Here is a 14234-nt window from a genome sequence, read left to right as displayed (position 1 = left end):
AGGACAAAACAGCCAGAAAACAATTAACAAGGTGTCAATTCTAAGTCATTATCTATCAGTAATTACTTTAAGTGTAAAGTTTTCTCTCTCCCTCTGCCCCTCCCCCCGCTCATGCTATCTCTTTCTCTCTCTCAGATAAATAAAAAAAAAAAAAAAAAAGGTGTGGGGTGCCTGGGTGGCTCAGTTGGTTAAGCGTCTGCCTTCTGCTCAGGTCATGGTCCTGGGGTCCTGGGATTGAGTCCTGCATGGGGCTTCCTGCTCAGCGGGGAGTCTGCCTCCACTTCTCCCTCTGACCCTCCCGCCTGCTTGTGCTCCCTCTCTCTCTCTCAGATAAACAAATAAAATCTTAAAAAAAAAATGTAAAGTTTTTCAGTCAAAAGGCAAAGAGTGGCTGAGTGAATAAAGGCACAACTATATACTGCCTGCAAGAGACTCCCTTCAGCCTCAAGGACACACACATTCACAGCGAAGGGATGGAAAAAGGTACTTCATGCATATAGAGACCAAAAATGAGCAGAGGTAGCTTTACTTATATTACACAAAATAGACTTTAATTTAAAAGCTGTTTTAAGGGGCACCTGGGTTGCTCAGTCAGTTGTCTGTGTTCAGCTCAGGTCATGAGCCCAGGATCCTGGGATCAAGTCTTGCATCTGGCTCCCTGCTCAGTGGGGAGTCAGCTTGTCTCTCTCCCTCTGCCCCTCCCTCCACTTGTCTCTCTCTCTCTCTCAAATAAATAAAATCTTTTAAAAAAGCTGCTAAAAGAAACAAAGAAGGAGCAAAAGGACTACTATGAACAATTATATGCCAAAAAATTGGACAACCTAGAATACTGGATAAATTCCTAGAAAATACCACCCACCAAGACTGAATCAGAAAGAAATAGAAAATCTGAATCAACCAATAAGATTAAGTTGGTAATCAAAAACCTCCCAACAAAAAAAAAATTCAGGGGCAGATGGCTTCATTGATAAATCCTACCAAATTTTTAAAGACAAATTAATGTCAATTCTTCTCAAACTCTTCCAAAATCTTGAAGAGGTGGGGACACTCCCAAACTCATTATATGAAGCCAGAATTACCCTGATGCCAGAGCCAGAGAAGGACACTACAAGAAAAGAAAACTACAGGCCAATATCCCTGATGATTATAGATGCAAAATTTCCCAACAAAATACTTGCACACCAAATTCAACAGCACATTAAAAGGATCATATACACCATGACCGAGAAAATTTATCCCTGGTATGCAAGGATGATTTAACTACACAAATCAATAAATGTGATAAAGCACATTAATAAAATGAAAGACAGAAATCATTGATCATCTCAATAGAAGCAGAAAAAGCATTTGAAAAAATGTAACATCCTCTCAGAAAAACTTTCAACAAATTGGGTATAGAAAAACATCTCAACATAATAGAGTTCATGTATGACAACCCACAGCTATCATCATACTCAGTGGTAAGATGTTGGAAGTACTTCCTCTAAAATCAGGAACAAAATAAGGGTTCCCACGCTCACCATTCCTGTTCAACATTGTGCTAGAAGTCTTAGAGTAATCAGACAAGAAAATGAAATAAAAGGCATTCAGACTGGAAGGAGAAGTAAAATTGTGTCTGTTTGATGATGATACAATCTTGTATGTAGAAAATCCTGAAGACTCCACTAAAATACTCTTAGAACTAATAAATGAATTCTGTAAAGTTTCAGGATGCAAGATAAATATATACAAATCAGTTGGGTTTCTATACACTGACAATGAAAGTTTTGAAAAATTAAGAAAAAAATCCCACTTACAAAAGCATAAAAAATATATTTAGGAATAAATTAAACCAAGGAAGTGAAAGATCTATACACTGAAAACTATAACACATTGATGAAAGAAATTGAAGAAAACACATAAATAGACTTTCAAGATTTTAGATCAGAAGGGTTAATATTGTTAAAATGTCCATACTACTTAGAACCATATATTTTAAGTAAGCGCTGCACCCAACATGGGGCTTGAACTCACGACCCTGAGATCAAGAGTCACATGCTCTACTGATTGAGCCAGCCAGGTGCCCCATTCAATATAATTTTATCAAAATTCCAATGTCATTTTTCACAGAAATAAGAAAAAAAAATCCTAAAATTAATAAGGAACCTCAAAATACCCTGAATAGCCAAAGCAATCTTGAGAAAGAACAAATCCGGAGTCATCACACTTCCTGATTTCAAACTATATTACAAAGCTTTGGAAATCAAAAGAATTATGACACTGATATAAAAACAGTCACATAGACCAGTTGAACAGACTCCGAGAGCCCAGAAATAAATCTACACATATATGGTCAAGTATTATTTGACAAGGAGCCAAGAATAATCAATGGGGAAAGGATAGTCTCTTCAATAAATAGTGTTGAGATAAGTGGATATTCTCATGCAAAAGAATGAAATTGCACCCCTATCTTAAACTTTAAACCTTGCTCTGCACAGCAAAGGAATGAATGAACAAAATGAAAAGGCAACCTAGGTTATGGGAGAAAATATTTGCAAACCATATTGATAAGAGATTGATATCTAAAATGTAAAACTCAACAGTGAAAAATCAATCCCAATTTTAAAAAAATGGACAGAGGACTTGAGTGGACATTTCTCCTAAAAAAAATGTATGCAAATGGTCACGAAGCATCTGAACAACAAGTACCTGAACAATATCATTAATCATTGGGGAAATGCAAATCACAACCATAATGAGATAACACCTCACACCTGTTAGGAATGGCTATTATCAAAAAGACTCTTGTCAAACCTGTGGAGAAGAGAACCCTGGTGTACTGTTGGGAACGTAAATTGGTACAACTGCTCTGGAAAACAGTTTGAAGGTTCCTCAGAAAATTTTTTAAAAAAGTAAAACTATCATATCATCCAGGATTCTCACTTCTTGTATTAAAAGGAAATGAAATCACTATCTTGAAGAGATAGCTGCACTCCCAAGTTCATTGCAGCATTATTCACAATAGCCAAGACATACAAACAACCTAAATGTCCATCAATGGATGATGGATAAATATATACACATGCACACATATATATACACATATACACACTTATATAATGCCATTATATATAAAATAATATGAAATATATGTCAATAATATAAAATACCATGTATAAAATAAAAAATATACTCTGTATACAACTTTATATGTAAATATAAAATTTTATATTTATATATGTGTTATATATAAATATTTTACATACATTTTATATATAAATATTTTATATGTACTTATAAAATTATATACAACGTATACAATTGAAGTGGAATAAGACTCACTGAGAGTTAGACATTTGGGTTTAGTCCTAGCTAGAGCATTAATTATCTGTATGATGGTTGACAAATTCTTGAAATTTTCTGTGTTTTAGTTTCCTTACCAGAGGATAAGCAGCACTACCCTGGGGTTAAAGAGAAGGTGTGGAGGAGTTAGATTCTGAGGCTAGTCTGTCCCTGTCAGATTTCCTCTAGTCTTCACTGTGGCAGAGCTTTTGCTTTGCCCTAATTTAACCCTGTGAACACCTGTACTGCACAATGGTCAAGGTCACCAGTCTTCTGTGAAGGACCAGACAATGGCAGGGTGAGGCAGGAACAGAAGGAAAACTGCCTTGCTCTCACCTTCTTATTCTAGCCTCCTCTTGTTTCTCTGTGTCCCAGGCAGCAGCTGTCTACATGTAAGTCGCAACCCTCCACCAAACTAATTCAAAACAGTCCTTTGTCTCCCAAGGATTTCTCCCTTTGTAAAGAATTTGTCAGATTTGATGTCTCTCTCTACAGTTTTTTTTGGATAAATTTATTTTGGAATAAGGAAACTACAGCCTTTATTAATATGTCATTTTGATGGGAGCCTATACCTGATCCATGTAATTAGCTATAAAATAAAAATTTGGGTTAGATTATATTGAAAGTCCTCCCTAGTCCTACCCATTCTATGATTTTATTGTTGAGGACGAATATTTTGGGGGAAATAAAGAGAGGCACATATGGAAAGACACAGTAGTTTAATAAAAAAAAAAATATATGGTCCTTGTAAATTGCAGACAGTTGGTCTTTGCAAATTTCAGGCAGACCTAATTTTGGTCCTACCAGTAATGAACTGAGTGGCCTTAGGTAAGGTATTTAATCTTCTAGAACTTTAGTTTCTTTGATTCTGAAGTAAATTCTGTGTCTTATCACAGGGTTGTAGGAAGAATTAGATGAGATAATGTATGCAAAATGTACAATAACTCCACTAAAGTGATTGATAGCTATTATGAATAGTCACTAAAAACAATTTTAACTCATATTTTTATATTGGGATTTGCTTCAGAGATTAATGATATACACATCCAATACCCCATTTTTTGCTCATTCAGCTCAGAACAACTTTAATTCCAGATAAACCCATAGTGTAGCACCGATATCTTCTCCCAGTTTAGCTTCTTGATGGGTCTATTTTTCAAATAATACATACATACATTTAGATATCAGAATCAATTAGGATATGTTCATTTATTGTCATTTGAGTTTTCCAATTTGAATTAACACTCCTCTGTTTATGATATACCAATTATTTTTAGGGAGTTCAAGAAAGAAATTTAAAGCAGGAGGTTTTGACTTGCAAAGTATGGAAATTCAGTTATACAAAGAGCTTAGTGACACATGCACACTCAAATTCACAAAATGAATGAGAAAAAAAATCCTTGAAAATGTAAGAACTGGTAGCAGAGAGATTTTAAAATGAATGTTAGATTGTTCTGGAAGGTGTTAGCAGCTCTTCAAATGTATCTGAACAGCTGTGAAGAATAGATAGTTATTAACAAAATTTGCCAAAGGGAGATATCTATTAAAAGTACAACAGCTTCCACGGTACTAGTGAAGGGACAGTTTTTACAATCAACTGAAAAATACTGTGATTTGGCACTTAAGAACTCAGTCAGAAACTAGTCTTGGAACAAAATAAAATATCTTACCTGGATACTTTCCAAATATGCATGAATTCTAGAAGTGGGTTCAGATAAAACTGACTGTGGTCATCTTCATGCTGTAGACAGCAGAATATATTAATATTTATAGAGTGAATAGGAATGAGTACCAGATAAAAATAAGTCTGTAACTTCCTGCTATCATTTTATTCACATCTTTTGATAACCCTCATTCATCATTTTAATACTTTGTTTTAAAGACTTTACAAGATTCTTCTTAACTCTGTAAGCACTCTTTTCAAAAAGTGAATCAGAAAACTGGGCTTTGGTTGAGGACAAACCTCAAGGACAATTGAAAAACATCCTGGCAGCACCAAGGTCAAACATTAAGTTCTCCTAACAAGAAGGCAGTTTTGCAGACACTAGTTCACTGACATACATGCACAGTTTCTTTACATTTAGGCTGTGGATGCCATGGCAGTATGAGACTTGACAGCTTGCCAGATTGGCTGGCAGACTCAGAATGAACTCCATTTTTCAACTTTACCACATCTTGCCTCCCAAATGTTAGTGTAAGAGGAGTTATCAGGAGGCATGTGTTTTCTCCCAAGATGAGCAGAAACTACTCATCATAAAATATCAGTCCTGTGGTCCATATGCATAAACACACAAACACACACACATACACACACACACACACGCCCCATAACTCCTCGCTTAGCTCTTCTGCAACAGGCACTCATGAAAATCCTATGCAAGTCTGCAAGGGAGAATGCAATATACTCCCTCATAATGGCACTATTTCACTATGCATAGCTTTAAGTTTGAGAGCTGAGTGTGTCCCTAAATGCCTGGAGTGCATGTAATCTTGTATGTTAATATACTGTCTATTCTTAAAGCTGCCTATTAGAACTCCTGACAGAGAACATCAGAAGGAAAACCTTTATACGGCCTAGGGTCAAAGGTATATTAATATTTTTATTGGGTGATTTTGTGAGGAAGAGTAAGGAAGCTGTTACATGGAGAAAATAAGGCCATCCCTATAATACAATACTTTGAATGCATGCTATAAAAAAGAAACACTTCCAGAAGAAGAAAAGAAACCTCTTTCTGAAGTTAAAAGCAAGCATATAAATAATGACTTATTTGCATCTTTCTGTATAGCATAATCATATTCATTTTAAAACCACTTTCCTTGGCTTCCAGAGATGCTTTTGGGGGAGAAATTGGCCTTTGTCATATTGTCACTTATAAGAAAATTATTTTTGTTTAAAGGAGCTCAAAAGTCTGGAGAACAGGTTTGAGCAGTTGTCCATGGACTGTATTTTACACTTTACTTTTCTTCAAAGCTGAAGACCATCCATCCTTTCATCTTAAGGAAAAAGTTGAGATGTTCTTTTCTGCCTTTTTCATACAAAAATCGACTGTTGTACGTGTTCTGTGAATGTTTCCTTGAGCTAGAATGAAATCTTGATTTTATGATTAATATCAACAATGTTGGCAATACTTATCAAATTTGAGAGAGATAAAGAGAGAACAATTTTTTTTATAAAAGACTCAGTTATACACATCTAATCAGGATGGGGATTGTAAAATTTTGAAATCTAGAAAGATTTCTAAGGGCTGTCAACGTATTTTATGAATAATCTCATAGAACAAGAATTAAATTACCATATTTCAGTATAACGCAAGCAAATTTAAAATAGGAAAGGCATCTGAGATGAATTGAGTTTTGCAATATGCTTGTAGAATTAGAGAACTCTAAAGTATCCACTGTAAGGCAATGGTGTCAATAAATTTAATGGAATGACAATCATCATTATGTTCCTAGTATTATATAGAAAGAATATCATAAGCCATTTTATGTTATTTTACTGGAAAGAAAATATAATTGTTTATAAATGTTTTTATACAGCAAAAGTTATGAAAATCATAGAGAATTTTGACACCACATTAAACAATAGAATCAAGAGAGGAGACCATTCAGTATCTCCTTACCATATAGCGTTTTTAATAGTAAAAGGCTAAAATACCATCTAGTCTAACACCCTAAGTTTATTACATCAATAATTGATACTTGTGTAGTCCTGATTAGGCACAGGCACTGATTTAAGCTCTTCATTTACATTTCTCAATTAAGTTCTTATAATAATAATCATATTAGGTATGTATTACTCACATTTTTTAAACCAGAATACTAGAGTGAATATAAGCATTTGTCCAAGAGCAGACATTTGAATTTGGCAGTACGAATCCAGAATCTGTTTTTAAACAAGTTGCCAAATCAGTAAATTTAACACTCTTTATTTTTTAAGTTAAAAGCTAGGTCTATATGCTCTAGGATTTATACATAAAAATAATCACCACAGCTGGTCCTTCATATTCATCTGTATCAGGTCTTCTTCCCCTAGGCTTTAGAAGCGTAGTTATCTTTTCTTTCAAAGCACATATCTCTATCAGACTTTTTTTAAAAAAATTATTTTATTTTACTTTAGAGAGAGAGAGAGAATGCATGTGAGCACGTGCATGAGTGGAGGAAGATTCCCTCCCTCTTCAGGGAGGGAATCTACCTACCCTCAGCAGACTCCCTGCTGAGGGTAGGTAGAGCCCTTTGTGGGGCTTGATCCAATGACCCATGAGATCATGACCTGAGCCAAAACCGAGAGTTGGATACTCAACTGACTGAGCCACCCAGATGTCCCTAAGTCTATCAGCCTTTTAAATGTATATTTGTTTATTGCATGTCTTCTTTACTAGGATGAGAATTCTGCATTCTAGAATAAGTAATGAGATGTCTTGTTTGTCTCTGTATCTCCAGTGTTTAGAAGAGTGCCTGGTATATAGTAGGTGCTCAATTATCATTTGTTCAATGAACAAATAAGTATAAATCTGCATATATATTTTCTCATTCATAATTCTGAATTTTAAGTAGGTTCACTAACCTATTCCTTCACATATGAGATCCTCAAAGGCAAGTACTAAATATGGCATGTAAAAAGTATTTAAGAAATATTTGTTGAATTAATTATTTTTAGATTATATATGTAATGTACTTAGCATGGTATCTGAAAGTAAATCCTTATAGATTTTAATAAAATGTAATATCTTCTCTTTGGAAATATAATGCTAAAAAAAAATCCTTCAAGAACCAGGATTTTGGGAGATGGGAACATGGAATGCCTTTCTAATAGTCTATATGGAGGCCACCACCACTCTTTAATTGAGAGTCAGAGCTGGCTGAATGAGGCTGGGATTTTGTTGATTTTGTTCAGTACTCTAACTAACATTAAAGTAGGGCCTAGTACACAGCAGTCACGTAGTTAATATTTTGAGTGAATGGAGAATATATAAATATCTGTGTCATCAAGCATATTATCTATTTCTAAATAACAGTGTTAGTGCTAGGAAAAGTTGTGGATGAGACAAAGCATTTATACTCTTTACCTGTAAACTGTTGAATTAGCCAAGAGATGGTGATATTCACTGTAGGAGTAAAGTTTGTGAGTTGAAGCATAAAAAAGGCAGCCATGTAACTTACTTCCTGCTATGATCCAAATGACACATTGAAAAGCAGGCATTTCTAGTGACAGTTATACACTTTACACCCAGAAATGATTATATGCTTGTCCCGAAAGCATATGACAATACCCCAGAGATATTTAATTGGCTGGCATTATGATATAGTGAGCTCTGTCACCAGACTAGCTTTGCTCAAATCCCATCTCCCTTATTTACTAGCTGTGAGACTTTGGGCCATTCAGTTACTCTTTTGAATTTTCAGTACTTTTATTTAAAAAAGGAAAATAATAGGGGCGCCTGGGTGGCTCAGTCGTTAGGTGTCTGCCTTCGGCTCAGGTCATGATCCCAGGGTCCTGGGATCGAGCCCCGCATCGGGCTCCCTGCTCCGCGGGAAGCCTGTTCTCCCTCTCCCACTCCCCCTGCTTGTGTTCCTGTTCTCTCTCTCTCTTTGTCAAATAAATAAATAAAATCTTTAAAAAAAAAAAGGAAAATAATAGTAATTATCCCTTTTTTTTTTTGCTCTTGAGCTGTTGTGAGTTAATACATGTAAACACCTATGATGTCCCAGACTTTGGGGTAAGTAGAATAGCTGTGGAAAACAAAACAAGGGGCGCCTCGGTGGCTCAGTCGGCTAAATGTCTGACTCTTGATTTCGGCTCAGGTCATGATCTCAAGGTCTTGAGATCAAGCCCCCTGTCAGGCTCAGTGCTGGGAGTGGAGCCTGTTTAAGATTTTCTCTCTTCCTCTCTCTTTGCCCCTCCCCCACTCTCTCTCTAAAATAGCAAACAAAAAGAATATATATATACTCATATATATATATGGCTAGAATTTTTACCAATTGTGCTGAAAGTCACATCTAAACCTTTTGAGTTCAGTCACCTCTAAATCTTAAATGTACTTGTCATATAAATTGATAGCATAAAGTATGGGCTATGGAGACTGACTGGGTTCAGACCCAAGCTCCTCTGCTTGCTTACTAGTCCCATGAATATGATCTGGGGAAAGTTATGGAGCTCCCTGTGATTCACTTTCGTTATTTTTAATAATATTTGCCACACAGAATTATTGTGACGGTTAAATATAATAGAAATGTGAATTCCCAGACATAAAATACATGTCAGTACACATTGTATCCGAGTAGTGGTGTTAAATGGATTTAAGTATAAACCTTAATTTACATGAAACAAATGTTAGTGATTTGTGAATTACTCCCAATGAGATAAGTTATTTTTTAGCAACATGAAAGTTCTCAAAGAGAATAGAAATTCTAATCATACATTTTCTCATCTTCCTCCATGTTGAAATGAAACATTATGATTTCAGCTTTTTCAAAACATTGAGGACAATTTGAAGACTCTTAGGATATATTAATATTGAGAGTATTAGTTGTACTTTATAATGTTTCTCTGTGGAGATTTCAGATGCATAGCTCTGGAGCTGTCAACACTGGCTGAGTTGAGTACCAGTTCCAAAAGATTTTTCTAAACAACTCTCTTTTGGCCTCATTATGTTATATTCCACATAGATATATTGCAACCTAATGCACCACCTGACACTTTTTATGATGAAACACCTCAAACTAGAAAAAAAAGAAAAAGAGTCATGCACTGGAAATCTGTTTTCTGATGTAAATGACAGGTTGATGGGATTTTTGCTTAAAGCAGGTAATTGGAAGATTCTACAGATAAAGCTGCCAAAATATCAAAGTTCATTGCATACTGTGCAATTTGGGTTTTAAATAACTCAAGACATCACATAGGGAATAAAATTCATATCTAACAGCATGAAATTGTGTCATTAAAGTACAGTAATCCCTTTTGAGGTAGTTTTATTATATATATTATGAATTTTAATCTGTCCTGATTTAAATTGTGTTGATACCGACATAAACAGTCTTCAGATAGAATGAGAGTTGTGTTATTTTTCTTTCTTCAGTGGTTTCCCCTTCACATTTTTTATTCTGTTCACTTCCTAGTGGCTTCATGGATAGTATGAATGTAATAACTTTAATAAGTTTCTCATAAATGATTTTTCCAAGAGGCCAATTGATTTGCTATTATACTAAGGTTGCAGTAATGTGTTCATGTAATTGCTTCAGTCCAAATTGTTAACAGGCATTTAGATAAATATTTCATTATGTTTCAGTAAATATACTCAAATGAACATGTATTCATTAAGCTATGTAATTCCAAATTGACAACAATCCATAAAGATAGGAATATTGTCCTTAAAATGATCAGCTTGCAAATTGAAACCAATGCTAAGAAAATCTTACCTGTCGAGATAACTTTCCTGGAACTTTCCCATTTTTCTGCAGATTGAGATGAATAACAGATTTATCTTTCTGAAATATTTTGTGGCTCCCCAAAGAATAATCACTAGGGAGAAAAAAAATGAATACAGTCATTTCCTCCCATAAAACCCCCAAGTTTATGTTTTCCTCTCTCACTTTGCTCACTTTGTTTCTTTTTTTTTTTGGAACTTAGTCTGGTAAAAGTTTTTTATATAGCCTTAGTTTTATACATTTATTTAAAAATATATCCTCATATTCATTTTTAAATGACAACTTAAAATATTACAGTTATTAAGCTATTACAATTATTTTTAAAGTGTATCAAGTTAGGGACGCCTGGGTGGCTCAGTCGTTAAGCGTCTGCCTTCGGCTCAGGTCATGATCCCAGGGTCCTGGGATCGAGCCCCGCATCGGGCTCCCTGCTCAGCAGGAAGCCTGCTTCTCCCTCTTCCACTCCCCCTGCTTGTGTTCCTGCTCTCTCTATGTCTCTCTCTGTCAAATAAATAAATAAAATATTTTAAAAAAATAAAGTGTATCAAGTTAGAAAATGATTAGATACCTTTAGAATGGACATAAATTATAATAAAGAATATTTTCCATATTCAGAGTTAGTTTTATCCGGCCATCTCAAACCTGAGGACAACATGCTTCTGGGAGGTCTAACTGATGACACAAAGTATATGTGGAGACCATATGGAGCAGTGAGGTGGAAATGTCATAGGCTTTAGAGACAGATATACTAGCTCCATGATAGGCAAGCCAATTAAACTATCTGAAACTCAATATATACTTTTTAGAATTGATATTATTAATATCTACATCAAAGGGTTGATGAGCAAATTAAACAGAAAAAATATCCCTACGTATTTCAGAAATTTCTAATGGCATAATTTTTCTTTCTTTTTCCCTCTGTCCCTCCCTCCTTTCCTTCCTTCCTTCCCTCCTTTCCTTCCTTCCTTCCCTCCTTTCCTTCCTTCCTTCCTTCCTTCCTTCCTTCCTTCCTTCCTTCCTTTCTTCCTTCCTTCCTTCTTTCCTTCCTTCCTTCCTTCCTCCATTCCTTCTCTCCCTCTGTAAGAGTCTTTAAAAAGGATGAATTTGTTCATGTACTTTGTTTAAGGATCTTAGTTAAATATATGAAGGGTTTCAGAAGAGGAAAAAACCTTATATGTTAAAACATTTGAGGGAGGCCCTTAAGGTGATACATTCATTTATCTGGAAAATTCACTAAATATTTGGGACCACTTATTTTCAACAATGGCAGAAAAATAAAGCATTACTCTGTCAATAGCTACTAAATTTTCTGTAAATGTTCTTATTTTGACAATTGTTATTTTTTTTTTAAGAAAACTCAACACCTATCCAGTTGTCAAAATGGTGAATGTTAGTATTCACAACATGTGTTCTACACCCTATGTCCCTTCCTCTTGTTAGATTCCTGTCCCAGTGCTCTCCACGAGCTCTATATTGCTCCTTGAGTTATTTCTATTGCTAGTCTAAACATAAGGAATGGCATGTGTTTTCCTTGAGCTCCTGCCTTCCTCATCATCCAAGTTCTGCTCCAAGGGTATTCTCCATATTCTCACATGGATTCAAGTTCCTCTCCTTTCACCCCCCAACCCCAAATCCTCTTTCCATGCCTAGAGTCCTGTTTTCCTATTCCTATTCGGGGAACCAGCTTAAGAGTAGTAGCCCACCTTGCTATCAAAATTTCCTTTCCTCAGTGTGTTGAAGTCTGGACAATGGACCCCAGTCTAGTGACTTCAGTCTCGGATATTGTTACTACTTTCTTGAACTAACTTTTTTACTTCACCCACCTGTATGTATGCCCCTTACTAGGGCCTCCAGATAAAATAGAAGATGGCCGATAAATATGAATTTCAGATAATAGTGAATAATTTTTTTAGTATGGGTATGTGTCATGTAATATTTTATATATAATTTAAAAATTGGGGGTCTTTATGAAATTCAAATTTAACTGGACAACCTATATATTTTCATTTACTAAATCTGCCAATTCTACCCCTTTCTAAAAGTAGGATCTAATTCTTCCCTTATCTTTGCCTCACTCTGTGTATGGATGTGTGTGTGTATGTGTGTATGGCAAGATCTGAGTGATTATCAGATTTGGGGTAATTATCAGATTTTGCAAGTCTCTTTTTTCCCCTATAACTCATCTCTCCATTTTTTTAAACTTACTTTATAGGAATGTAGTCTCATGGACAACATTTGAATTGTAGTAAACTGTAAAAAATAAAACAGATAAGAAAAATTCTCTTTCTCTTTTCCAGAATAACAATTACTCGGCGTTTATGGCACTTCTTTTGTAAGTCAAAATAAGTGGCCAAGTACATATATATTTCTGTTAAAAATGAAATCATTTTATTTTAGCTATATCTCTAGCCTATAGCTAAGTGTCTTTTAACTCATTTTCTGAGACTGCTTTATAATCAGAAAATTTAAACTATCTCACTCATAGCAATGCCTTTTGCTATGTTATAGTTGGTTTATATTAACTATGATTTTTAAATTATTTTCCTTCATTTGTTGAGATTGAGTCTTCTTTGAGTCTCTTCTTTATCTTTAGAGGCTTGGGAGACATAAATGTATTTTTAATCTTCCAGTGGTTACCTAATTTTTAAATAACATGTATCTTAAGTCTTTTCCATTGTAACCTCAATTTAATCCCAGTGTTTATCACACTATCAAATAAGCCTTTGAGCCTAAAATGACTTCAGTTCATTTCTCTCCCATTGCCCTCCAATTGCCCAATTAGAGACCATTTTCAATTGTAGTTCCATATTCTCTTATCACTAAACTGATGAGATCAAGAAAAGTGTAAATATTTTAGTATATGTGCTGCCGAAGTGAGCACAACAAAAGTGTAAATAAAACAAAGTTAGAGATGGGAATTATAAAAAAGACATCTTAGAACATTTCATTTTTTAACTAAAAATATCTAAATAGACTCTCAATCGCCTAAGTTTTAATATCAGAGTAAAGAAATCCTTTGATATAGGATGCAGGGTCTGTTGAGTACAATTTTATGGCTTCTTTCTGGCATAAACCAAACCTGTAAGTAATTATCTCTAACTTCTAGTTCCACCTTCTTTATAAAGAGCATGTACTTGGACTTGAAGAACAACCTGAATAAGGAATTGGTTTAGATTTTTATAATTATTGCTCTAATCTTTTATTTTTATTTTATTTTTTATTATTATGTTATATTAATCATTAGTTTTTGATGTAGTGTTCCATGATTCATTGTTTGCGTATAACACCCAGTGCTCCATTCAGTATGTGCCCTCTTTAATACCCATCACCAGGCTAACCCATTCCCCCAACCCCCTCCCCTCTAGAACCCTTAGTTTGTTTCTCAGAGTCCATAGTCTCTCATGGTTTGTCTCCCCCTCCGATTTCCCCCGCTTCATTCTTCCCCTCCTGCTATCTTCTTCTTCTTCTTCTTCTTTTTTTTTTTTTTT

The 14234-nt window shown here is 34.9% G+C and overlaps 1 protein-coding gene across 1 annotated transcript in view; it reads right to left on the bottom strand.

The window, feature by feature from the left end:
- The window catches only part of PIK3C2G (phosphatidylinositol-4-phosphate 3-kinase catalytic subunit type 2 gamma), a 291400-nt gene that overhangs the window by 246915 nt on the left and 30251 nt on the right, over positions 1-14234 (bottom strand). Inside the window, exons 5-6 of the mRNA XM_081818936.1 lie at positions 10738-10840; positions 4992-5062 (exon numbers count right to left, since the gene is read on the bottom strand). Of these exons, the coding sequence (XP_081675062.1) occupies positions 4992-5062; positions 10738-10840 (174 nt within the window). The remainder of the gene's footprint in view (positions 1-4991; positions 5063-10737; positions 10841-14234) is intronic.

The sequence above is a fragment of the Leptonychotes weddellii genome, chromosome 5 (assembly GCF_054177405.1).
Source record: "Leptonychotes weddellii isolate Sample4059 chromosome 5, ASM5417740v2, whole genome shotgun sequence".
Classification (NCBI taxonomy): domain Eukaryota; kingdom Metazoa; phylum Chordata; class Mammalia; order Carnivora; family Phocidae; genus Leptonychotes; species Leptonychotes weddellii.
The sequence above is the reverse complement of the archived record's forward strand: the minus strand, read 5'-3'. Positions and strand labels throughout refer to the sequence as shown.